This window comes from Pyrus communis, chromosome 13, assembly GCF_041283825.1.
Source record: "Pyrus communis isolate YQ-2024b chromosome 13, ASM4128382v1, whole genome shotgun sequence".
Classification (NCBI taxonomy): Eukaryota; Viridiplantae; Streptophyta; class Magnoliopsida; order Rosales; family Rosaceae; genus Pyrus; species Pyrus communis.
In genome coordinates, this window is record NC_142577.1 from 13,625,493 (window position 1) to 13,652,924 (window position 27,432).

Here is a 27,432-nt window from a genome sequence, read left to right on the forward strand (position 1 = left end):
CATAAAATAAAAATAAAATAAAATAGTAAGAAACAAAATAAAGCATTTGGATTGAAAACTTCCCCAATTTGCAATAAAATCAAGTGATGACCTCCAAACTTCAATTTTGTAATCAACTCCAAGGGTGGACATAACCAAAGATTCCTACAAAGAAAAGAAATAATTCAGCTTAGCACACAAGAAAACTCAGAAAACAAAACAAACGAAAAATTGAAAATGACATAAAAAGATAATGATTAGAAATATTGGGTTGCCTCCCAATAAGCGCTTGCTTTTTTGTCCGCAGCCGGACGGTACCAAGAGTAATCATTCAAGGGAAGCTGGTTCTTGGAGGGGTACAACCTCCACATCATGCTCCGCAAAAGACTCGTAATATGGTTTGAGTCTATGTCCATTCCCTTTGAACACGTTTTTGGTCTTTGCACTTTGGATTTCCACTGCACCATGAGGAAAAATATTAGTTATAACAAACGGACCAACCCATCGAGAACGAAGCTTACCTGGAAATAACCGAAGGCGAGAATTAAATAGAAGAACTTTTTGTCCAATGGCAAAGCTCTTCCTTGATATCATCTTGTCATGAAATGCCTTTGATTTCTCCTTGTATATTCAACTAGACTCATATGCATCATTCCGGATTTCATCTAACTCATTCAATTGAAGCTTCCTCTGCTGTCCAGCAACACTCATGTCCATGTTGTAGGCTTTGATTGCCCAATAAGCTTTGTGTTCCAATTCTACTGGAAGACGGCATGGTTTCCCATAAATTAACCGAAATGGGGACATTCCAATAGGAGTCTTATAAGCAGTCCTATATGCCCACAATGCATTGTTCAAGCGCATGCTCCAATCCTTCCTACTAGAACTCACAGTTTTCTCCAAAATTTGCTTTACCTCACGGTTTGATACTTCTGCTTGACCACTAGTTTGCCGATGATAAGGTGTAGACACCTTATGTGTGACATTGTACTTCCTAAGCAACGCTTCAAATGTTCTATTGCAAAAGTGACTCCCTCCATCGCTAATGATTGCTTTAGGTGTCCCAAATCTTGCAAAGATGTTAGTCTTAATAAAATCTGTTCGTTGACAACGATCACATGTTGCCCAAAACTCGTACGCATCCTTAAACAAACTAGGCCAATAAAAATCACTCTCTAACACCTTAAGGGCTGTCCTCTTTGCTCCAAAATGGCCGCCACATGCATAAGAATGACAAAAAGTTAGAATAGATTTAAACTCAGATTCAGGGACACACCTTCTAATCAATTGATCAGGGCAATATTTCCACAAATAAGGATCATCCCACTCGTAGTATTTGGCGATTTTGACAAGCTTATCTTTCTGAGCACGTGTAAAATCATCCGGAATCTTTTTGGTGACCTTGTAATTGTTAATATCTGCATACCAAGGGTCAGTAACCTTTAATGAAAACAATTGCTCATCCGGAAAACTCTCACGTAAAGGGATGAAATCTTCCTCTATGTTTGAGTGCACAAGTCTGCTAAGATGATCTGCTACAACATTCTCACTCCCTTTCTTATCCTTGATCACCAAGTCAAACTCTTGAAGCAGAAGTATCCATCGAATGAGTCGCGGTTTTGCATCTTTTTTTGTGAGTAAATACTTCAAAGCTGCATGGTCAGAAAACACAATAACTTTAGTTCCAATCAGATAGGATCTAAATTTTTCTAAAGCAAATACAACAGCTAGAAGCTCCTTCTCTGTTGTTGAATAATTCAATTGTGCATCATTGAGTGTTCGTGATGCATAATAGATGGCATGTGGTACTTTGTTGACACGTTGTCCTAGAACTGCACCGACAGCATAATCTGAAGCATCGCACATTAACTCAAAAGGTAAACTCCAATCTGGTGGCATGATCACAGGAGCCGTGGATAACAACTCCTTAAGTTTGTTGAATGCTACCACACACTCTTCATTCATATCAAATGTTACATCCTTTTGAAGCAAACGGCACAAGGGTCTAGAAATCATTGAGAAGTCCTTCATAAACCTAAGATAGAAACCTGCATGTCCAAGAAAAGAACGAACCTCCCTGACAGTAGTAGGGAGAGGTAAAGAACTAACAAGTTCTACTTTAGATTTATCAACTTCAATTCCATTTTCAGATATGATATGCCCTAAAACTAATCCATGTGAAACCATGAAATGACATTTTTCCCAATTTAAGACCAGATTAGTTTCTTGACAACGTTTTAAAACTAGGGACAGATTATGTAGACATGTATCAAAAGAATCACCATAAACTGAAAAATCATCCATAAACACTTCAATTATTTTCTCAATCATATCAGAAAAGATACTTACCATACACCTTTGAAATGTGGCGGGGGCGTTGCAAAGTCCAAACGGCATCCTCCGGTATGCAAATGTGCCAAATGGACATGTGAAAGTCGTCTTTTCTTGATCCTCCGGAGCAACTGCAATTTGATTATATCCATAATAGCCATCAAGAAAGCAATAATGAGAATGACCAGATAACCTTTCTAACATTTGATCAATGAATGGAACTGGAAAGTGATCCTTGCGTGTGGTGCTGTTTATCTTCCGATAGTCTGTGCAGACTTTCCAACTATTTTGCACACGTGTAGGCACTAGCTCACTAGCTTCATTCTTAACAACTGTGACTCCAGATCGCTTCGGAACTACTTGAACATGGCTCACCCACTTGCTGTCCGAGATAGGATATATGATGCCAACATCAAGAAGCTTGATAACCTCTTTCTTGACGACCTCCATCATGAGTAGGTTCAAACGGCGTTGAGCTTCCCTTGTAGGTTTTGCACCTTCCTCCAGTAGAATCCTATGCATACATGCAGCTGGATTTATACCTTTGATATCTGCAATGCTCCAAGCTATAGCAGTTTTGTGATCCTTCAGTACCCGGATCAGTTTCTCCCCTTCTTCAGCTGTGAGTTGTGATGATATGATGACCGGTAATGTTTCATCCTCTCCCAAAAATGCATACTTCAAATGTTCAGGAATCGGTTTAAGCTCCAATCTGAGTGCCTGAATCACCGAAGGAAGAATTTTTTCGTTAGAAGTAGAAAGAGAAATAAAATAGGAAGAAAACTTACCACGAATTGGTGAAAGAGACTCAAGGGCTGCCACTGTCTGGATTAATTCTTCTTCAATGTGCTCGGAATAATTAAGTTTTCCATGTGTAATGCTATGCACTAACGCCTTTTCTAAATTGTCTTGTCCTACACTTTCATTAAAACAATGCTGCACAAAATAGTCAAACGCATCAATAGACAAACAAGATTCAAAATCACTAGGGTACCTCATAGCATTGAAGATTTTGAACTTGACGCTTTCTCCATCAATTTCCATGGTTAAAGTACCATCGTAGACATCAATCTTCGTACGCGCCGTTCTAAGGAATGGTCTTCCCAATATAAGAGGAAGTACAGTAGGCATAGGGTCATGTTCCATCTCAAGAACAAAAAAATCAGCGGGAAAAATAAGTTCATTCACTTGCACAAGTACATCCTCCAATAGGCCTTTGGGATATCTATTTGAACGATCTGCCAACTGGATTACTACCTTTGTTTCCTTCAAGTCTCCAAGGTTTAGTGATTCATACACTGAATATGGCATCAGATTGATGGATGCCCCCAGATCACACAATGCTCTCCCAAACTCTTTCCCTCCAATTACACATGGAATGGTAAAACTACCATCATCCTTCAACTTCGGTAGTAGCTTTCTCTGCAAAACAGTTGATACTTCCTCGCTTAATGCCACAGTTTTTTTATCATTGAATCTTCTCTTGTTCGTACAAAGCTCTTTAAGGAACTTTGCATACTTGGGCACTTGTTTTATGGCATCTAAAAGAGGTAAGTTCACTTGGACTTTTCGGAAAGTATCCAAGATTTCCTTATCAGTTTGCTCTTTCTTAGACTTCATAAACCTACGAGGAAAAGGAATAGGGACACATGAGTTAAATGAATTTTGAACTTCTTTACTTACCTTATCAGAATCTTTTTTGTTCAATTCTGTATTTTTAGGAGACTTTTCAGTTTCTGTTGAACCCTCATCTTGCTCAAGATTTTTGGTTTGTTGCTCCCCTTGCTCATTTGTATCTTTTCTAGTCCTCTTTTGCATCCTTGGCTGCTCAAAAACTTCTTTTCCACTCCTTAAAGTCACAACATTCATCTGCTCCGCATTTGGATTCACCACGGTTTGGCTAGGCAACCTTCCTGGTTGGTGTTGTTGCCCCATCAAACTTGCTAACTGACTCATTTGGCGCTCAAGGTTTTCAATTGCTTTGTCTGTTTTCTGTTGATGAGATTGAGTAAAGTTAGCTAAAGAAGCAATTAAATCCTCAAGAGACTTACTTGGAGCTTGTTGTTGTTGAGGCTGAAATGGTGTCTGTGGTCTTGCTTGAAAGAAGCCAGGTGGACGGTTATAGTTGTTGGGAATAGATTGTTGTCCGTTGTCTTGATTGTTCCACTTTAAGTGTGGATGATCGCGCCACCCTGCATTATAGTTGTTGGAGTATGGATCATACTTTTGTCTTTGTTGCCCCTGAAACCCTCCTAACGCATTAGCCTGCTCAAGACCACCTTGATCCATTAACGAAGGGCACATATCTGTGGCATGTCCCATCATTGAACAAACACCGCACACCTGTTTTGGAGCCACCATAACCTGTTGCACAAGATTAGTCAAGTTAGCTAATTGTAATTCAATACTAGAGTTAGCACTTACCTCGTTAACTTTCTTAAGAGGTAACTCATATCTCCCTCCAAATTGTCATGTGTTGCCAGCAATGTTCTTTAATAATGCCTTAGCATTTGTTGGTGTCTTGTCCATGAATGCTCCTCCACTTGCTGCATCAAGCATTGCACGATCAGTACCACACAATCCTTCATAAAAATATTGTATTAAAAGATGCTCTGAAATTTGATGATTAGGACAAGATGCAACCAAATGTGTGAATCGCTCATAGTAATCTCCAAAGGGCTCTCCATGTTGTTGTCGGATTGCACATATGTCTTTCCTTATGCTTGCAGCTTTTGTGGCCGGAAAATATTGCTCCAAGAATGCTTGCTTCACCTGGTTCCATGTGTTCATTGATCCCGGAGGTAAATTGTAAAGCCACTCCTTTGCCTTAGCTTCTAATGTAAATGGGAATGCCCTCAACTTGACTTGCTCCTCATCCACATTGGCTGGTCTCATTCCCGAGCATACCACATGAAACTCCATGAGATGCTTGTTGGCATCCTTTGTTGAGAAGCCATGGAACTTAGGCAAGTAGTGAATCATGCCGGACTTAAGCTCAAATCCTCCTTCTGCATTTGGATATGTGATGCACAATGGTTGTTGATCCGTATTAGGCGTTGCCAACTCCCTCAAAGTCCGGTTATCAGCCATGCCTTCTTGTGGTTCTTCCTCCTCTTCCGGACTCAAATGTGGTGGAGAAGATGGTGGTAAAGACACCGATGCACGCTTTTGCTTGATTGTTCCTCGAAGCTTTCGAAATGTTCGTTCAACCTCAGGATCGTAGGAAGCTAGATCAATGCTCTTGGACCTTCGAGTACGCATATACTACGAAGAGTACCTGAAATAAAAAAAAAAAAAAAAAAAACAGTAATTAGACAAGAAAAGAAAACAATAAAAAATAAGTAATTAGAAATAACAATCCCCGGCGACACGGCGCCAAAAATTTGATAGGATTAAAAGCACACCACAAAGTAGCACACAAATGTCCTATTAATTTTCCTTATTAACAATAATATTTTTCAATTGTAGCATATGAAAATAAGGGTCTTTCCCGCAGAAGATTGTTTTATCTAACTACTTAAAATGTCACAAAAACTGGGCTGTTGTCCCTACTGACCAGCCACCGAAAAATAATTATTAGACTGACTTACACTTATCTAAAGTCTACGAAATTTTATATGCAGATACTAGACACACAGAGCTACACTCACACAAATTTTTGGGATTTTTGGAGTTGATTTGCTATTTAAATTAAATCGAACAAAAACAGAAAAAAAAAAAACAGATTTTAAGTAGTTCGCAAATTAAGAAAAACAAGTTAGGGGAATAGCTATCCACCACCAAATAATCATGCAAAAATGTTATGTTTCATTCAAATTCCTTCTATTTCCGGATGAATATGCTTAAGTTGGCTCAATGTTAGAACTCAACCTATTACTCTTTCTTATGTAGTATGTTAAGAGAATGGCGTTTTCAACTTAACTTATTCCCTAACATGCAATCTAGAATGATGTGTTCATAGATTTAACAAGTAGAAATCATTAAGAACGAAAAGAGTTTGAGTCATCACAAGGCATCGTAAGTACTGGCGTTGTCTTACTTATCCTAGAAATTGGTTCACATGTTAATCGCAATTAACAAGTACTACTCTAGAACATATGTAGGTCCTCATTCGACAAGGGTAGGCACACACATATTCATAGCATTAGAATCCTAGATATGCTTACCAAGTATGCATCCATAGAAAACACATAAAGAATTCATCAATGAGACAAGTAGTGAACCAATTTTCATCCATTATAAAAGTAATTCAAATGAAATGTCATAACAAACTTGCAATCATATTCGGGGCTTCAAACAGCCCCTAACTACTAAAAATTTGATTACACAATCCTTAAGTTAAAACAAAAGATAGACATGAGTTTGAGAAAATAGAACCGAAAGAAATCAACTAAGGCTCTCTTCTCCTTTACTTCCTTCCCAATGCTACTTTTAAACCAATTCTTGCTGCCTCATTTTCTTCTCCTTAACTCACCCACTAATAGCCATTTAGTGATGACAATAAGTGAGAGGAAATGTAAAACAATTGTAACTCCTTGGGTAGCCTTTATGCCAATTACTCCCTCTTAATCCTCATCTTTAATTCCATTTCCTGTCAGCTGGTTTGTTCTTGATTGCATCAGTTTTGGCTGCTAGAATTATTGGATTTATTGCTATCAATGCTTTATTGTCAATTACAAACTGCTCAGCCTCTTGGGAACCTTTCAGTGTTAAAATAGTCATAACTTCTTCTAGAAAAATGATATTAACAATCCGTTAAATGCTCCATAAAATAGACATCCGTAGCTTTCCAAGCATATAAGCCTTGTTCTCTAATTTATTCTGAGCTGTCCGCAACTTTCTTCCAAAGTCAGCTGACCTGCACAGTCAATTTTGACGAATTTATTACTTAAAATTCCACTTGTGTTATTTTTCTTTTCTTTGCTTGACAAATCCTACAAAACACAAAAACAAAGTAAATAACTCAAAAATATAAGGAACTAACTAAGAAAAGACAAGTGAATTTGATATAAAATATATATAAATATGAGCTTATCAGATTTGTGATTTGTGTTCTTTTTTATATTGACATTGACATACGAAATATTAGAAAATGATACTGTCTAGTCTAGATTAGAGAGAATTATTTACATACCAAAAAATAATAGGAACACTGTTTGATGCATATTTATTAAAATGGCGATAATAACATATGTTCAAAAGGATGATTCATTCTTCTTTGTGCTGCAGATTGGACGGGAGAAAGTTGATAACCACATTTTGAATGATCAGAAAAACACAATATAAGCAAGAGTTGTTTCAAGTAAGAAGATAGAGAAAGACAATGAGATAACAGCATTTGACATCTATTTTTTACTTAAAACGAAGTATATGCTCATCCATTTTATCAAAAGATAAAGAGATTTAATAAGATGTAATGCCTTGTATAAATCTGGATCTAAAAAAGCCAACTCTTCAATTGTGACCTTCTTCGCTGTCTGCAATATTTGAGCTTCGCTGGCCTGTTTTGTGGAGGGTGGCAGTATTTTTAGAGGTTCTGTGCATTTGGAAAAGCTGTAGAGGTTAAAACAGAACATTAGTTCATAAATTTTGTGAGAATACCCCTTCGTTTATTGTAAGAGCATACAATATTTTTTTTTTAAACAAAGTAAACACACTTACACTGATTTGTATGAATATCTTGTCTGTGTGTTGAAAAATTAATGAAAAATTGCACGTTAAAAAACTGCTTAAATATATTAATCTAAGTATATTAATCTAATTCTAATTCTAAAACAAATACTGAGAGTGACACCAAACAATGAGAGTGATACCAAATACTGACGGTGATACCAAATAATTCTAATTCTAAAACAGGTTAAATATATTAATCTAACTCTAAAACAAATACTGAGAGTGATACCAAATAGTTTAATACTATTGTTTAATTCGTATGTATACATGCAAGAAAAGAGTTGCTAAGCAATTTCAACTAAATGTTAGCTTTTACATGAAACGCTGTAAAAAAAAAAAAAAAGTAATAGTAAATAGATTAGTTTTTAATTAAGTCAAATACCCAGGTACAGCTTGACATTTTAGACTTGTGAAAACCACAACGATGAGCGGAGAGTCGGAGACAATGCTTCAATGGATAAAGAAACAAAACTTCGAGCAACATCTGCCCACAGCGTAACTGTCAGCTCTTCTTCTTTATGGGAAAAGCAAATTCCAAAAATAATTTTAATAGGTAAGTAAAAATTGTATTAACCAATCCATCAGTAAGCGAGGTAGTTAGCAGTAAACAATCGTTTCATAAAATACACTTGCTGGACAACATTTAAATATTTTGTAATGTAGATAAAAGGAATTACCTGATTCTTTGAATCACCACGTCACACTTGGGTTCAATTCTTTGATTAACTTGTTTCGGCTCCAAATGTTGTACAACAGTTATACGACCCATGATATCTTTCAATTTGACGAAGAGTGTAGTTAGATTGTAAAAATACATTGCACAGAACATTGTTAAAAGGTTCTTAATATATGCACATATATATTATGGGGTCTCCTTTTTACTTCTCCCACACCTTTTTGTTTTCGGCCGTCGAATCGGATGAATTAAAAAAGATCAACAGACATAAATTAATAAGAGATGTGTGAGAAGTAAAAAGAGATGTGTTGATAGCACACCCCATGTATTATTATTACTCATAAGAATATCGGCTCTATTTAAGCGAGGATAGAGTGTGTTATACTCTTGCAAGAAAAACTGGTGTCGAGGGTGGAAACAAACTTGTAAGTTCTTTGAAAGTCGTTTTTGTAATAAAGACAACCTGAGTCTCATGCAGAACAACTTTATATTGACATCTGATTCTGTTGGTACGAAAGTCTGTAATTTCATAACAAGGGCCAGCCTCAATTTTTGACGCTACGACTTCATAGTCCATATCAGCTGTGGAGGCTTCGACTGCATGTTGCTTTACGATTGATGAGACTGGAAAAGCGAAAAATGAGAAAAGTTTTAAAATTCAATTAACAAACGAAATACAACGAAGATTTGATTTTTAATAACGTGAGTAAGTATCTATATTTCAAACAAAGACTTTACACACATAAAGTATATCAAGGGATCCAAATTATTTTAAGCAGCATTTACAAAAGAAAAAAACAAATTGATTGTAGAAAAATTCAATACCAAAAAGTATTCAAGATGGAAACAATTAAAAAGACAAAAAAAAAAAAAACCAACTGTAAACAGGGAACAATTTTTTTTTTTTTTTTTTTAAGTGCATAATTCGTGTACTTCTGCTGACTGTCAACACATCATACTGCTGAGATGAAAAAATTTGCAACCTTAATTTTACTAAACCAAACAATAACTTGATATTAAGTAAAGATTATTCATAAAAACATTTTATTTAGGTAAATTTATTCCATGGCACAGAAAAATGATAACAACGAAAAATGTTTTCCCCATTGTTCATCATTCTTGTTATCAGGTTTATTTAAACCAATGAAAAAATAATTTCATACCGTTTCATCAACCAATATGCAATGCAAGCCTGAATATGCACTAGTAGTTCCGGGAAACCTTGGTCTTCATACTCTGCAAACTCGAACCTTGATTTTTCTACTTTTTATGTACGGACCAATTGATTGATAGGAGTAAGAGTTATGTTTTCCATCAACTAGAGTCAAATTAAAAATAAAATAAAAAATGTTAGAAATTTAGAAATGATATGCAAGTCTTGAATCAATTAAAAAAAAAAAAAATCTAAATGAGGTAAACCCTATCCTTCTCTTATACTCTTCTATCTTCCTTCTATTTTCCTCCCCCAATTCTAAATCATTCTTCCACCCTTGGTATCTCGATTTTTTCTCATCTTAACATTTTATATCCAACCTGCAACCCAGTTCTCTTCAAATTGTATTTTAAACAATGAATTGCTTGCATAAGAATGGTGCAAAAAGGTAGAATGCAATCCAATTGAAAATCAGTCCAATAAAAAATTCAAACAAAAAAAAACTCCTCATCTCTCTCATCAAACCAAAATTTCCAAATCCAACAGAATTCCTGATCAAAACACATAACATAAACTAATAAAACATTTTACTCAAATAACGATTTAATTTTTAAAATTTAAAATTAAAGAGAACTAAATGCACATATTTGGAAAAAAAAAAAAGGAATGTTTCCTTATGTAAATCTCACCCTCAACAATTTTAAAACGGAATTATCCCAAAGCAAACAGAAGGTGGAAAATGCTGTCCCAGCACAAACACCACCTGCAAAACAAACAAACCAACACACAAAAAAACCCAAAGGATCAACGATAAAATTTAGAAACCCCACCACACAAAATCGTAAGAATAACGTAAAAATTACCAATAAAAGTTAGCAAAAAACACATGCGATCTGACAATAAACGTCTTAACGCCAATGATGGCTTCAAACCCAAACAAAATCCCAAATTAGTTAAAAAAATAGTGAAAATGAATTGAATCCATTCCTCTATCATATTCTTTTCATCTGTTTCCTATCCCTAATCCCAAATCTCTATTCCATGCTTTCTCTGCCATTTTTCCCTCACCCTCAATCCCATTTTCTTCTAAGTCTATAATAAAAACCACATGCATAAACACACTAGAAATTTGCCAAAACCCACAACATAGCCTAACTAAAAATCTCACCAATTAAAAGTTTCACCCAAAAAAACACTTTATCTCTCCGATCAAACGAAAACTCCAAAACCAAAACCAATTCAATGGTTGATAACAACCCATAACAAAATCTGATTTAAAATTGAACCCAGAAAAATTAAAAGTTTCTTACATTTAAAATTCAACAAAACACAATCCATACAGTTGCAAAAAAAAAGGTCCCAGATGAGAGATTGGAATAACTCACCGCAAAGCTATCCAGTTTGAGACTAAGCGAGACAAAGAAAGAAGATAGTAAGAGAGACCAAAGGGTTGGAAAAGCAGAGAACTAAAAATATGGGGAAGCTGCTTGACCAAATGGAGTGAAAAACAACAGAAACATCGGGAAGACTCCCTCTTTAATGACATACGTGTGGAAGCGAAGGGTAGAACCAAAGAAAACCCTAAAAGAAGGGATTTGGATCCTCTTCTAAGCCCAAGGAGAGGATCCTCCTGACCAAGACACGTGGGCTGTTGGATGAAAAACAGGGAGTTCTTTTAAAGTTATAATAATTATAGCCGTTGGATGAAAATCCAACGGCCCACGTGTCTTGGTCAGGAGGATCCTCTCCTTACGCTCAGGAGAGGATCCAAATCCCTAAAAGAAGAACCAACAAAATCGAAGCAGGATACCTAGCGATGATAAACACGTGGCTTAGGAGGGCAATTCTGTCATTTAACTATGCAACAAAGAGAAAAAAACACCTGTTAGAAAACCAAACGGAGCGCATTTTAGTCCGCGCACTATCCATGAAAAGTGCACACTGGTTTGGGTTTTAGTATAGAAATAATGTGAAGTATTTGAAGCATGTCTCTACATGTGCTCACAAGGGGTGGGTTTACCGTACCAAGTACTATACCAAACTTTCGGTTTGACAAAATCTATTACCCTTACCGTACCAAATTTTTAGTATACCGAAGTTCGGTATTGCCAAATAGTTCGGCTAGCATAATATGGCAATGGGAATTGCCGCTTTGTTTTGGAACAAAATCTGTTTTTGTTTTTTTAACCCAATTCAAGGGCAAAACTTTTTTTTGTACCTTTATCTCATACATTGGAGCCTAAATTCTCTATTATTCATCAAACACAATTTATACACACAATAATTCAAATAATGCATCAAGATTCAAGATGAAAATTAAGCTTACAATCCAAATAGAAGTTGTGAACCAAAGCAAATAGAAGTTAAAGTTTCAAACCAAATGAAAATTGGAACTAAACTTCAAAAAGAAATCCATTGATCAATTCTTCAAGTTTGAGATATTGAAGCTTTTGAAGGAAGCATTGAGCTTGTAGAAGATTGAGCTTGTATCAAGCCTACATTACAAACAAAGGAAACATATTAGTAGCAAGAAGAATTAAAGTTGAAAACCATTTAATAACAAATTTACTAAAAAAATTAAACATATTTTACTTGTTTCCACTTCTTCCATTTCCTTATAAAATTGAAGCATATCTTCCGTTGGTTCCTTGTAGAAGTTTACTTTGTCCCCCCTAAGCCAATCACTAGTACACACTAGTGCCTCTACCATTTTAGGAGTCAAGGATGCCCTAAAAGGGTTCACAACCCTCCTCCCTAGCCTAAATGCATTTTCACTAGCAACGGTAGAAGTGGGGATTGCAAAGATATCCTTGGTTATTTGTGAAAGAATTGGGAACTCTTTTGTGTTTGATTTCAACAAACTCAAGAGATCAAAGCCACCAATAACAATGCTAATATAAGGAGCGGCGAAGTACTTATCAACTTCATTGGATATCTCCAAAAGGCGTTGCTCCCTCCTTTCTTGTATAAGCTCCTTCATCATTTCAATTTTGTTCTCATGACCCCCATAAGCTTGAATTATGAACTCCTCATCTAGTTCCACATCTTCCAATGGAGCCCCAATGGTAGTAGAAGAACCCCTCCCATACTCATTATACAAATCAAGCAAGCATCTTTTAATCTCCTACACTTATACAAATCAAGCAAGCAATGGAATATTATAAATATGTGTTAATATAATTATATATTATATTATATTTTCAGTAGGTATGGTAATACCGTGGTAATGGTTTCCATTACCAATACTGTACCATGAAATTTCAGTATGGTACAATACCGTACCATTATCGGTTGGCACAAAATCGGTATGGCACAGTTGGCACGGCAATATGGCAAAAAAAAAGCCACCCTTAGTGCTCACCAATTTGTCTACATGCAAACACTATAGATTTTGCTATAGAATTTGGGTTTTGAAAATTTGATAAGGTTACTGTGTGTTTCGAAATTCAATATGTTGATAATATCATTTTGGCTTTATGGGTAGTTTAGAATATAGTGCATTGTGGTGTAAGCATAATTTACTGAACAATTATGAAGGCTATAGAGAAAGAAAGGTGCAGCAATAGTAGAGAGAAAAGAGAGATGTGTAATTGTGGGTGTGTGTTATTCCACCCCATTATGCCTTTATTTATAGTAGTAGGGAAGGTTAATTCCTTACCCTTTTAGAATTACAACTCTAATAGGTAATCAACTCCTAATAGGAATATAAGAGATATTCCAAGATATACTAGGATTTACACAATCACATTCCTAATCTAATAGGATTGCAACACTCCCCCTTGAGTGTGTAAATACTCACGTAAATGGCGCATCAGGTCTTCAGCGATGAAGTAAATACAATTGATGAAGTCATCGGCACAATGAGCGAATGCGAGTCTCAAATCAACGGAAGAATGCATAAAAAAGTAAAACTCACAAAACCTCGCTATGGTAAAACCCAAGGTGAGAGAAAAACCCATAGACTAAGGAGAAAAGTGAGAAGTTGCATTAAGTCAAAACTATACGTCTTTTGGACGCAAGTAGAAGAGCTCACAAGGGTATGATTAGCCCAAGATGGGTGCCTCATTAAAACCTAGTTAGTTAGCAAAAACCCAATGGGAAAAATGCTCCTAATCGTAGGGAAAAAGAGTACATTAAGATCAAGTGAGTATACTTCTGGATACTCCCCCTTAGTTTGACATAACTTCCAAATGAGAACTACAAGCATTGCATATGAATAGTTTGGCATACCAATTCCTCGGACAAGTTTTTGGAAGGTTCACTTCGGCAGTGACGTTGTGTAGAGGTCAGCAAGGTTGTCTGGGATCGGCTTGCATGACTTCAATCTCTTGATGCTTTGTTGATGTAGATGTGGATGCAATATGTCTTGGCGTTGACTTTGTTGATGTATCATGTCGTGGTCAGATGGTTATATGTGGCATAATCTTTATGGATTGTTGTTGGGACTCAACGATGGATGAAAAACATAACAAATACTTCGAAATATGCTCAACAAGAACTCCTAACCATGTCTCACTTGTGGCATAGTGAAGTGAGGTGAGTCTTGGAATGATTCGAAGATTTTGCAACGAATGTCATATTGTGGACCTCCAAGATATTACGATATCCCTAACGGTAAAGACATAATCATTCGGGGATTTTGCCTTGTGCGGGTTTGATAAGTAACATGCGTCAGCATAACAACAAGGCAAACATCATTCCGAGGATCATGGGGGTTGGATCAGCTCAAGATACGTTAGGATTTGCCCTCGTAGTACCTTCAGGGACGTCTTAAATACCAATTCAGTGGTTGTGTGTAGGCGCAATGCTGCATCTTCACCAAGATCAACAGCGAAGGAGATGTCCTGTTTAATCTAATGATCTAAGTATAATGAAGTGCAAAGTTGAACTTTAGATATGGAATTTCGGATTCCATAACCTCTTCAAGGGTCACATTTGCATATAACATATAGATGATCATGGGTATACTCAAAGATAACACATTCGAGGTGTAGTTCGACTGGTAAACCAAAATACCATCATAACAACGCTTGAACTTCAGGTTAAAGCATAAAGAAGTTTTCCAAAGATCCTTCATCTCAAATTCCATCTTCAAGTGTGAAGCAGTTTTCTCAAGCTCTTCCGGAATCTTAGTGAGATTCATGTCAACAACATAAACTGTAACTCTAACAATTTGGAATAAGACTTCATAGTTTAACATGCAAGGGCATAATTCATATCCCTGACTGATCAAACAATCAGTTAGACAGGTATACCACATCCGTCGAATTGTAAGTGAACGTCTCAAACAAGTTAAGAGGATGTTTTGTGGTTTTGGAACTATTTGAACAAGTCATGTAATTCTTCGGGAACTTATATGTAAATCTCCATATCTATATCCTCATAAAGAAAACACTAACCACATTTCATAATGATGTTGTCAATCACATGACGTTTAAGAGAAATCTTGCACTGTAAGACGTACATTATATCGCACTGTTTCATTCATCTCATAATGCTTCCTTTCCCATTTGTAACACAATAGGGTTGCCTTGGGCATTGTAGGAACGACAGGTCCAATACACACCTTGGTAAGGAATTTGACCTGGATTGTAATTTTAGTTGTCCAATCAGTTCTACGTTGTCACTTAATCAACGGAATACAGTTTGATATTGTCGTTTTTCATTTATGTTGGTAGCTACAATATAAGTGAAAACATCATTGATGGTAATCTCATTTCAATTCCATTTAGCTCATCCAAACTAGTATACTGGACTAAGAACTTTAAGTCTCGGGAGTAATCTGGATTAATCTCATGAGATGGAAATGATTTGAGACAGCAATCAAGTTTAGATTCATTGTTGTGTCGTGTCTTCCTCTTCCAAGGAAGTGAATCCTATGAACCGAGTGATATGTCATGCTCCAGGCTAAGACAGATTGATTGGCTATTCGTCGGTGTACCGAACCGTCTGGTAGGGGCATCCAAACCGTCCAACAGGGGTGGCACATCTTCCAATGATGTTGACTCGATGTCCATTAAGTACGTCTATCCTTGCAGGCATGTTTGCAGCTAATATATGATCTTGTCACTTTAGCTAGATCAGAGGAATGCATTTGGAGCAACATTCTGAAATCTAGGATTCATCGCACTTACTTATCATAAATGTGCGGTTACGGGGATCGAGATTAGACATAGTGGGTAATGTCCATGTAAATTCGTACTGTTATACAGGAACGTTGACGTTCTTACCTCCCTTTAATGGCGGGAAAACTGTCTCATTAAAGTGACAACCCGTAAATGAGCGGTAAAGAGATAGCATGCAAGGGATCAAAAAGAGCTAATGTGAAGGAGAATCATAATCGACAAAGATTCACATCCTTATTTGAGGACCCAAGTTGGTACGTTGCGGCGGCGCAACTTGGCACATGGAATGCACACCTAAATGAGTAAATACAAAAATCATCAGGTTCGTACCCAGTAACCAACTATAACATCATATAGGTTGGGTGGCAATAGGCCTTAAGGCGAACCAACATAACTACATACAAGATTGCATAGCCCAAGGTAAAAACTGAAAACTTGGTACGTTTACCAAAATCCGGGCGATCATTTAAATTACACTTTATGATCGCTAGACGAGGCTATTTGGGGTGAACATAGGAATTCGATGTTCAATTATAAACCCAAAATACATGCAATACTTTATCGAAAATCGTCGATGTAAACTCTCCGGCATTATCCAGTCTCCCGGACCTTAAGGGATAAGTAAGGTGATGAACCTTTAATTGGCCATAAGGTTTAGCAGCAATATGTGTGGACAAACATGTGACCAGTTTGTCGAATCATCAACCAAAACCACAAGTATTTATATAGTCCGCATTTTGGTTGGATTAGTCCACATATATTCCCTTGAATCCACTGTGAAAAGGGAGTCATTTCGTATCTTTGCGAGGTATGATATAAAAATCAAGGTTCCCAAAACGAGTGGGTTTTGGCAAAGTGTGCTTTTAGGCATAAGATCCTTACTTCGGGTAAGGAGATGTGTTGTAACATCATTGTTCGATCTAAGTGTCCTAAATGGTCATGCTAAAGCAAGTAAATTGCTCAATCACTAGGCTTCAGGCCGACCACATATGGTGTATTCCCAGTTGGGAGACAACCCATTGGCCCCAAAGCAAAATTTCAGGCTCATTTTTGGAGGTGATGCAAGGATATTTCACTCTATTTTCTTCAGTGGTTTCATTTATGATCATTGTCATCTCGAATATCCTTAAAAACTCAACGACAGGGAGAATTTAAGGTCCCTTAAATGGTAATTCAGTACCATTTATACAACGAAGAGCATGCCAATGCTCTTAATTAGGTTGAATAGACCTATAGTTGTTGTTAGAGATGTGATTTATGTATAAAGTTAGTGTGCGTAGTACGCATTCATCCAGACAACTAACTTTCCCACATTTCTACCTAACCACGTGTTTAATTGAATCGGTCACATGTATTAAGAAACATGATTCAATTAACTCATATTCGAGGACAATATCAATACGACTATCCATAAGTAAAACATACACCAAACTTGAATCCAAGAACATGGAAAAATGTTCACAAAGTAAATGGTTTACTAAGGGGATTCGGCCAACAAGGCTATCCATGTCAAAATTTGGCTCTTCCAATGGTGTTTAGTGGAGCAAAATTAGTCTCACATATTGACTACTAGAATGGTACTCCTTAACAACATTGTTAGGGGCACGAACAGGTGCATAACCAATGATCTATTCCATCAAGACGGAAGTAGATTCTGTAGGGTTAAGATTTGGGAATACTATCCCTTATTCTTGAAGTTTTAGGTCTTAGGTACCAAGGATCACGCTTCAGGCATGATGCCACACCTTGGCAGGCCCTGATTCTACCATATGTTTGTGGTAGTAATCAAATCCGAGAATTTCGTAAACTTTCGCTTTCTACACTTGTTGCTTCAAGAGCGAGTTAGAAACAAGGAGGAGGAGAAAAGTATTCTCTAGTCAAAATTCGATCGGATTTATAAACTTCAGAATCGTACTTATTCATGGACGTAATCATGGTGTGCTCCATGCAATATCTTTCATGATTAGGCGGTCCATAGGAGCGAGCAAAAGAACCATGGAATCCTCGTTCGGGAGGTACTTCCGTTTGTAATGTTTTAGGCATAAGTCTTCGAATAAAAATCATGGTGGAGGCTCATTCAGCTCTTCTATGCCATTATTGGCTACAATGGCTTCTCAGCTTCTTAATAGTCAAGTAGAGATTCACGTCTTGTACTCACATATAAAATGGTTTCTATTAGAAACGTCCAAGTAAGGGAAATTGAATTTGTGACAGTTCGACAATCCATTGAATCAAAGGGAACAAGATTGTGATTAGTGCTATGGCAATGAATCGTCCATAAGCATCAAAGTTAGAACATTCGAGTTCTAAGACATGATTTTCATGAAAAACGTCGAGTTTTCATGGGTGTATTGTTTTATGAAATCTTCAGGTTTCAAAGGTTTATGAACATTTAGTTCATAAAAGAGAGGTTCCTGCAAGAACACAGAATGCAATATACAACTATGTGTAGTGGATTTAAGGTTCTTCGAGAAATCAAGTGTGAGAGTTTCATTACCACGAAAGTATGTCAACGGTTCAAAGTATAAAAATAAATTATTGAATCGTTAATGTCCAAAAGTGATCTTCAGGTCAATAATTTTGGATTCATTATCAGATTAATGGATTGCAGGTCACTTTTAATTAATTCAATAGATTGAGACTAAACGGGGTCGATCCTAGAAGCAAAAATAATATTAAAATAATATCATGGGTCGAAAATATCATAGCCCAAAAAAGGGTTGGGTGCCGTGAGCAAAAAAAAGGGCTCAGGTTGGGTATGGTTGTAAAAATAGCCTATAGATTGGTCTTCAGGCCGTTGGCCAATTTTTGAAGCCTAGCAACAAGTGTTGCCGTAATTGGGGCAAAGAGGTAAGAGTACAGGTTAGGGCCCGGTGAAAGCTGGCATGTGGGTTCACAAATGGAGCCCAGCCGCATGGGTTTGCGACTTGCGATGTGGCTCAGGGCTGACACAAAGCCCAGCAAGCATGACAGCTTGATGGCGTAGGCTACAGGGGCCAAGCCCAGTCGTGCGGGCTGGCACCGAAATGAGCAAGCTTCAAGCCTGGGTGCGCACGGGTCAGGAGCTCAACAAACAAGGCTTGCTGGCTATGGGTTAATGGCTATGGGCCAAGGTGCAGTCGGGCTTAGGGCTTCAAGGCCATCAAAATTTACCCCAGGCTAACACCTGGTTGTGACGTGCATAGTGATGGTGCGGTGGGTGTGCCGCACCATGATGCATGAAACAAATATATATATTGACAAATATATGAACATAGATAATATATATATATATATATATATATATATATATATCGGAAGGAAAATATAACTATAGGGGGTTTCATGAATCATAGGGAATGTTTTCATGCTTCAAGGTCGTTTCAAATATCTTACTTTATTTTAAGCGTACCTGATTGACAGAAAACAACAAAAGCCTTCGAATTTGTAGAAGATTCTTCTTAGAAAGCCGGAATTGCATCTCCAACGTGTTGTATCACGTTCAACATAGAAAAATTAAATTGAATCAATAACATGTAGTTCAACTCAAAATAATATATTAATCACAAAAAGAATGATTAAAATGTAATACTCCCCTGATTGAAGATCAAACTCTCTTTAGCGCAGCATCAAGAACGTGCTGATAACGTGTTGTAGGCATAATTTACTGAACAATTATGGAGGCCATAGAAAGAGAGAAAGGTGCTGCAATAGTAGAAAGAAGAGAGAGATGTGTAATTGTGAGTGTGTGTTATTCCACCCATTGTGCCTTTATTTATAGTAGTAAGGAAGGTTAATTCCTTACCCTTTTAGAATTACAACTCTAATAGATAATCAACTCCTAATAGGAATATAAGAGATATTCCAAGATATACTAGGATTTACACAATCACATTCCTAATCTAATAGGACTGCAACACATTGAAGATATAGGTTTCTTTTTTCTTTGTTTTCTTTTTGTTCTCCTCTCATTTGGTCAAGTTTGATACACCAATATATATTGCCCATATATGGAAGATCAAACTTATCCATAATAACACATCGCGACCGAGATCAGGGCATGCTGGCCGTCACATGAAGGTGACGTAACCATGTGCACAATGCAGAAGCTAAGAATAATAATAAAAGTACGAAAAAATAAAAACCAAGCTATACACTACGTAGATAACATACAAGTGCAAGCGTAAGTGTGAAAAACAATATTCAGAGCACGGAAGACCTAATGCAGTCTGAGGGAACAAACACTAAATAAACACACCCAGAGGTGGTTCTACTTTGGTGATAATCTGTCAGATATGTCGTGAATCCCTTGAGAGCCACCAACAGAGCTATCCAAACTAGAACTTGGAGGGGCGCAAAACATAAAGCGTGAGTGGGCAAAAACAAAGCTTTTCAAAATCATTTCAATAACAAAAGTTCTAACCCCTTGCCGTAAAACATGTATAGTTTCCCAGAAAATAGAATATACACATATATATAAAACATGCTCAGATATATGCCATGTCGAATGCCTCTAAACAAAATGCAAGTACTCAGGTAATGTTAATCAATGCCATATAATCTGCCAGCCAGAGTCACCTAACGTGACCTGTACGGCGAAATCTAGAGCTCAAATCCCCAACTCACTAACTATACCTGCACACGAGTTGGAACCACCTAAAGTGGTCTGTACGACAGGACTGGGTGTAAATAAATACGCTCAAGTGCTATGATCACGTGAAGACTGGGTGAATAATCGCGGGTCACCTACGAGTCAGAACCACCTATAGTGGTCTGTACAACAGGACTGTGCACCTAACTTGGATCCAAGATGAGCGTGTGGTGCGGGAGGTGAACATCACGTGAAGGACTGTGCCCTACTCTGGGCGGGAAGACTAACATCGGGGGTGCAGGTTATGAGCTCTCTATGCATCTCAGTTCACTACTAAACATAAACATAAACCATAACTTACCTGGCACTTACCTGTGCGTCCGCAGCGCCAAACATATATATATATATATATATGCAACTACTAATGCATAATTAATTAGGCAAACGCAAAGTATGGCATTTAAAACATATAAACGTTTCATTTCATTTTCTGGGAAAATCAAAAGTATATAGGTATATACGGAAAACCAAAAACCCACTCATTGATATGTAGAAGGGTTGTAACCCCCTTGCCTCGAGTGACTGCGCTCATCCTTGGGATAGGTTTCACCTATATGCAAAACAACTATAAAAACGTTAATTTAAAGCACATAACCCAAACTAGGTAAAAACTTCTCATACAATGCTCAAATGGGGTGTATGAATACACCAACGTGATCTACTCAACCTCACGAACATCTCCATATTTTTAAAATAATTTTTCAACGCCGCACGCGCCCCCACGCGCCGGCCAAGGCATGGCCACACGCGCCGCCCACTCGCAGGCACGTGCCTAGCACACTGACGGCGTCAGTTAACGCCGTCAGGAATATTCCTTTATGTCTGACAGATTCCGTTAAAGTAACCTAACGCCGTTAGGAATATTTTGTCCAAACTGACTGAATATTTCGTCGTCTTCTGTGGCCTATCTCTGGCACCGTCGCCGTCGCTGGAAAACCGGGAAGAAATTGGTACCAAAATGAAGCTTACAACTAGAGGAACAAAACCTTACCACTTTCAAGCACAAAAACCAACGGAATCTCGCCGAAAAAACTCCACCAAATCCGGCCAAACCTGCAACTCACGATCCCGACGTCCAAAACCTTTAAACGAACCACCTCGAGCTTCCTAAGGGCCTCACCAAGCTTCCTACAAGCCTGAAATTCCCAAAAACACATGAATTTACGTGTGCATGAACAGTACCCCGATTTGAACATCTCAAGTTCGACGTGAAAACGAAGGTGTCCTTACCTGAAATGGGTATGGTTGAACTCGTATGAAGCTCACGAACACAAAGTTATAAGTCTCCACCACGATCTACCACGTTTTCGAAGGGTTTGACCTTGTCCGTACAAAGAAGAAAGGAAAGGGAGAGAGAGACAGGGATACGGGACAGGGAAAGGATGAGAATGAGTGTGGAGGTGTGTGTGTGGTCCAAAAGCAACCAACCAAAACCCCAAAATAAACACACAACGAAACAAAACCACTAGGGGCAAAACCGTCATTTTACCCCTACGGTACGAAAAATCTGGGACGGGCTGTCACACATAAAGAGCAGGTATTTTATTCTAGAATGGCTGAACAATTTCTTTGTGCAGATTTATGCTACTATTAGGATCAGTGACATTCAAACACATCTATCTCATGACTACGTGAAAGGTTTGATATAATATGCATTTTCTTTGTCATTTCAGTGTAGTCATAAGCTTGGTTTAATAAAAAGTTGACAAAAATCAACGAACTCTTGCACAATTTCACCTTTGTACCACATAAGTTCTTGAGGTTGTAAGTAACCAAGAGATGCATGATTCTTACATTTATTTGAAATTAGATTGTTTTTTCTTTTTTGTTGCATGTTGGTGCATTTTTTTTTTTTTTTTTTGGTGTGATTTTGTTTTTCAATCAGTATTGATTTTTAGCTTTTTGTTGCTTTGGCTGCATGTTGATGCAGTTTTATTTCCTGTGAGTTTTTGTTGAGGATTGAATGGGTTGTTTAATTATTTACATATTTGTCAATTTTGCTTACCAATAATTAGAACAAAGGTACATGTCAATTTTGCTTTTCAATTGTAGAATGTAGTCGGAGTAGATATATTCTTGCAGAATGTTTGGTTCCATGAACTACAGTGATTCATAACTGTTGGATCATTACTGTAAAGGACCAGTATTAATTGATAGATACCGAATAGGGGATGTTACCATTAGATCGTGTTTGTAGGATTAGTATCTTCCGATACCCAAATTATTTTGCTTTGCTTACTAGTCCAGTATTTGGTTATTTATATTCATACAAAGTTACACATATTTAGAACTTTATTTACAGTTTTACTATATAAGAGTATCTGTCCAATATTTGCTTTGCAAGTTTTTTATTTATAGGTTTATTCTCAGTCCAGTATTTGTTTCCTACAAGTTTACTCTCTGTGAGTCTTTTGCTTTGCTTACTGGTTATTTGTCATATATTCTTTCTATTTTTGCTTTGCTTGTTGGTTGTATTTGGTTATCTACATTCATATATTATTACATGTGTTTAGAATGAATATCATTAATCTATAGAATTCTAGGGTTTTGGTAAAAATTGTTCTAATCTTATTCTTCTCTCATAGAGCAATATATAAACTTATACAATCTCCTATAAATTAGGAAACAAGTATCCCAAACACATAACGATACCAATTACATAATTATATACCCAAAAATATCTCTACATTCCGTATTTTCCAAGGTTGACTCACGCAACACTCCCCCTCAAGTTGGTGCGTAGATATCACCTAGGCCTAACTTGTCAAATGAGTCCTGAAACACTCTTGCTGACACTGCATGCATTAACACGTCAGCCAGCTGGTCTTCGGATCTTACATATGGAATATCAATTAACTTAACATCCAACTTCTCTTTAATAAAATGTATATCCACCTCAACATGTTTTGTATGATCATGCTAAACTGGATTATTAGTTATTTCTCACGCAGCCTGATTATCACAATATAAAAACATCGCTCCATGTGGCTTGAACCCAATCTCTGTAAGAAGAATCCTCAACCATAATAACTCACAAATCCCATGTGCCATCCCATGGTATTCAGCCTCTGCCGTGGACCTGGCCATAACATTCTGTTTCTTGCTTCTCCAAGTCATAAGGTTTCCTACAACAAATGTGAAGTACCCTGACGTAGAGCATCTATCAGTAATGTTCCCGGCCCAATCAGCATTAGTGTACCATTTTACCTCCATATGCCCATGTTTCCTGAAGATCAACCCTTTTCTAGGTGCACCTTTCAAATAACTCAAAATCCGTATAACAGTAGCCATGTGATCCTCACTAGGAGAGTGCATAAATTGACTTATTACACTAACAACATATGCAATATCTGGTCTCATGAGAGACAAGTAAATCAACCTTCTTACTAACCTCTGGTATATTTCTCTGTTTGCTGGAACCTAGTTTGGGTAGATAGCCAAATGATAATTTTGAACTATAGGTGTTTTTACTGGTTTACATGCCAACATCCCAGTCTCAGACAAAAGATCCAGAACATACTTCCGTTGAGATAAGTAAATACCGTCACGAGAACGAGCAGCTTCAATTCCCAAGAAGTACTTCAAACCTCCTAAATCTTTCATCTCAAACTCCGAAGAAAGATACTCCTGTAATCTTTCCATTTCTTCTGTATCATCACCTGTGACTAACATATCATCCACATATATTATCAACAAGGTAACCTTTCCTCCATCGCGTTTGATAAATAAAGTGTGATCCGCACTCCCTTGTCGGTACCCATATTTTTTCATTGCATCAGTAAATCTTCCAAACCAGGCCCTCGGCAATTGTTTGAGTCCATAAAGAGCCTTTCGTAGTCTGCATACTTTGCCTGCTTTATTCTGCATTTCATACCTAGGTGGGAGCTCCATGTATACTTCTTCCTCCAAGTCTACATGTATAAAAGCATTCTTCACATCAAATTGTCTCAACGGCCAATCAAAGTTAGAGCTAAAGACAACAGAACTCGTATAATATTCATCTTTGCTACTAGGGCAAATGTTTCCTGATAATCTACTCCAAAAGTCTATGTGTACCCCTTAGCTACCAACCTTGCCTTGTATCTTTCAATGGTTTCATCGCCTTGTGTTTGATGGTGAACACCCATTTGCATCCGACTGGTCTTTTTCCTTGTGGTAGTGACTCCACGCTCCAAGTTCCATTTTTCTGTAAGGCCTCCATTTCGACTTCCATTGCTTCTGTCCATCGAGGATCCTGCAAAGCTTCTTTCACTTTTGTTGGAATTTTGATTCCATCCATTTTATTCACCAAGGCTTGGTACTTAAGAGATAATCGATGAGTAGAGACATACTTTGCAAAAGTATATCTAACTTTTCCATCCAGAGAATACCTGTCAGGTGGTTTCCCACAATTTTGTCTAGAAGGCAACACATAAGTACTTTCAATGTTAGTCAAATTATGAGCTTCATTAGATTGGGATAAACGTACCTCATGGATATCCTCGGGCACAAGGACGGGTATAACCAGAGGTTATTTTTTGAAGTGCTTGGGCTGTGAGAAACTTGGCTTGATGGTTGCAGCTCGCTACCGTGTTCATATTGTGCATAGGGCTATGAAACACCCTCATTGTTCTGTGCGTTAGGCTGTGAGAAGCCTTCTACTTCCCTGATTTCCGAGCTAGGCAAGCCCAACTCACCCATGCTGCTACTGCTAGGCCCAAGTTCATTTAAACCCACGGGCAGTTGTTGGTTCTGCTGGCAAATGCTGTCATAGTGGCTATCCACCTGCCTAGTTGGAAGATTAATCCAACTGTAATCTTCATGTGTATTCATCTCCCCTTAAAGATTATAGTGGGTGTGATCAGTGATAAAAAAACATCTCATGTTCGGAAAAGGTAACATCCATGGTGACATACATATGCTTGGTCTGCGGGTGGTAACATCGGTACCTTTTTTGCTGACCATTAAATCCCAGAAAAATACATCGAACTGCACATGGATCCAACTTACTGCGCTGATTTTTGTGGAGGTGCACATAGGCCACACAACCAAATATACGTGGCTGCAAATAAAGTGAAGATGGTAATGTCACATGATCTGCAAAAACTTCTATAGAAGTGCGAAAATTATGCACTCGGGAGGGCATTCGGTTCATGAGATAAATAGACTATCTGATGACATCCACCCAATAGGAATGAGGAGCGTGAGCACCAATAAGAAGTGCTCGAGTGGTTTCCAAAATGTGTCTATTTTTGCGTTCTGCAACCCCATTTTGTTGCGGGGTTTGTGGGCAAGTAGTCTCATCAAGAATGCCGTGCTCCTGAAAATATTGAGAAAGTTTGGTATTGAGATATTCCCCACCATTATTGGACCTAAGAACCTTGAGGGGCAGAGAGTATTGATTTTTAACCATGCAGTAAAACTGGTGAAAATTTTGACCAACATCACTTTTATGTTTCATAGTATAAAGCCATATCATTCTGGTGCAATCATCCACAAATATAACAAACCAACGAATCCCATGATTAGTAGCTACTGGAGAAGGCCCCCACACATCAGAATGAACCGGCTCAAAGGGAATTGTTCTTTTATTGAAACTCAAGTGATAAGAAGTACGATGACTTTTTGCAAGAATGCAATCCTTACACTGGAAATCAGAGTTTGAAATGCCATGAAATAAAGTTGGAAGAAATTTTTTTAAATAACCAAAAGACGCATGCCCTAATCAACGATGCCATAACCAAATTGTCTTATTCTTGTTTGGGTGGCTACTGCGCACTTGATTTACTCGGCTTGACAACATAGCATCCACATAATATAACCCTCTCCTCTTAGTACCACGTCCAATTATCGCCCGAGTCTAGATATCCTGAAGTAGGCAAAAAGTAGGAAACATTAACACAACACAATCTAATTGCTCAGTAACTTGACCAATAGAAAGTAGATGATTAGATAATGATGGAACAAGTAGTGCGTTGTGAATGGACAAAGATGGAGTAAGGGAAATAGAACCTGCTCCCGTTACAGGAGCAACGTCACCGTTGGCTATGATGACATCCTCTTTAGACGGTGAAGTCATGTGATAAAATAATCATGCATTGTAAGTCATATGGTCTATAGCTCCAGAGTCAATTATCCAACCAGTATCTCTTTTGGTGGATGCTATTAAAACAGTACCAATTTTACCTGAATCTTTCGAATTGTCATCCAATGAAATTTGGTTGATTAAGGATAGTAATGGACCGGTTTCATCAACCTTGGACGTTGCCTCCAAGGTCTGCATTGTAGATTGGGCTTCTGCCGCGACATGGTTGGATTGATTGGGCCCTGACTGACCCGCTACAACAGAAGCGACACCTCTGCCGCCATAAGCCTTCTCTTGTTGGACATTGGGCCCAACGTGGCCCCTTGCACTAGACGTTGCTCCTGGTCCAGCAGCCGCAATTTGGTTCTGTTCACCAGCCATCACAACGACTTCTTGGATAGATTTGGTTACGTTACGCAGCCTTAATGTTTACAAAGTCTGCAATTTGGATTTTCTGCTTCTAACAAAGTCTGTGGTTCAGACTGTGAGAGAGCTTATTGGCTGTTTTGATTTTTTGTTTTGGAGGAGGCAGGCCGAACCTGCTCTGGATACCAAGATGGAATTTTAGGGTTTTGGTAAAAATTGTTCTAATCTTATTCTTCTCTCATAGAGGAATACATAAACTTATACAATCTCCTATAAATTAGGAAACAAGTATCCCAAACACATAAGGATACCAATTACATAATTATATACCTAAAAATATCTCTACATTCCTTATTTTCCAAGGTTGACTCACGCAACACTCTATAATGTTGAATTTGATTAATGTGTTGACATATTACAGGTGCAATGAGTTTA

General features: G+C 37.6%; 1 protein-coding gene and 1 long non-coding RNA gene across 4 annotated transcripts; both read right to left on the reverse strand.

The window, feature by feature from the left end:
- Positions 1–1,087: 1,087 nt before the first annotated feature.
- On the reverse strand, positions 1,088–5,583 carry LOC137744518 (uncharacterized). Its single transcript, XM_088682429.1, has 2 exons — positions 2,329–5,583; positions 1,088–1,631 (listed from the first exon to the last, which is right to left on the reverse strand). The coding sequence occupies exons 1-2, from the start codon at positions 4,669–4,671 to the stop codon at positions 1,626–1,628; spliced, it is 2,349 nt and encodes a 782-aa protein (XP_088538555.1). The 5' UTR covers positions 4,672–5,583; the 3' UTR covers positions 1,088–1,625.
- A 956-nt stretch (positions 5,584–6,539) lies between these two features.
- LOC148691804 (uncharacterized) lies at positions 6,540–11,344 on the reverse strand. 3 transcript variants are annotated; one of them, XR_015955162.1, is made up of 7 exons: positions 11,198–11,344; positions 10,502–10,575; positions 9,823–9,977; positions 8,661–9,283; positions 8,366–8,467; positions 7,731–7,863; positions 6,540–7,168 (listed from the first exon to the last, which is right to left on the reverse strand). It is a non-coding gene; the product is annotated as an uncharacterized LOC148691804 (long non-coding RNA). The 3 variants fall into 3 exon arrangements; XR_015955161.1 differs by lacking the exon at positions 8,366–8,467; XR_015955163.1 differs by lacking the exon at positions 8,366–8,467 and having other exon boundaries at positions 11,123–11,344.
- Positions 11,345–27,432: the final 16,088 nt, after the last annotated feature.

Bases quoted from the DNA above. Each gene is read 5' to 3' on its own strand.
- LOC137744518 (XM_088682429.1), bottom strand. From the start codon at position 4,671: ATGGTGGCTCCAAAACAGGTGTGCGGTGTTTGTTCAATGATGGGACAT.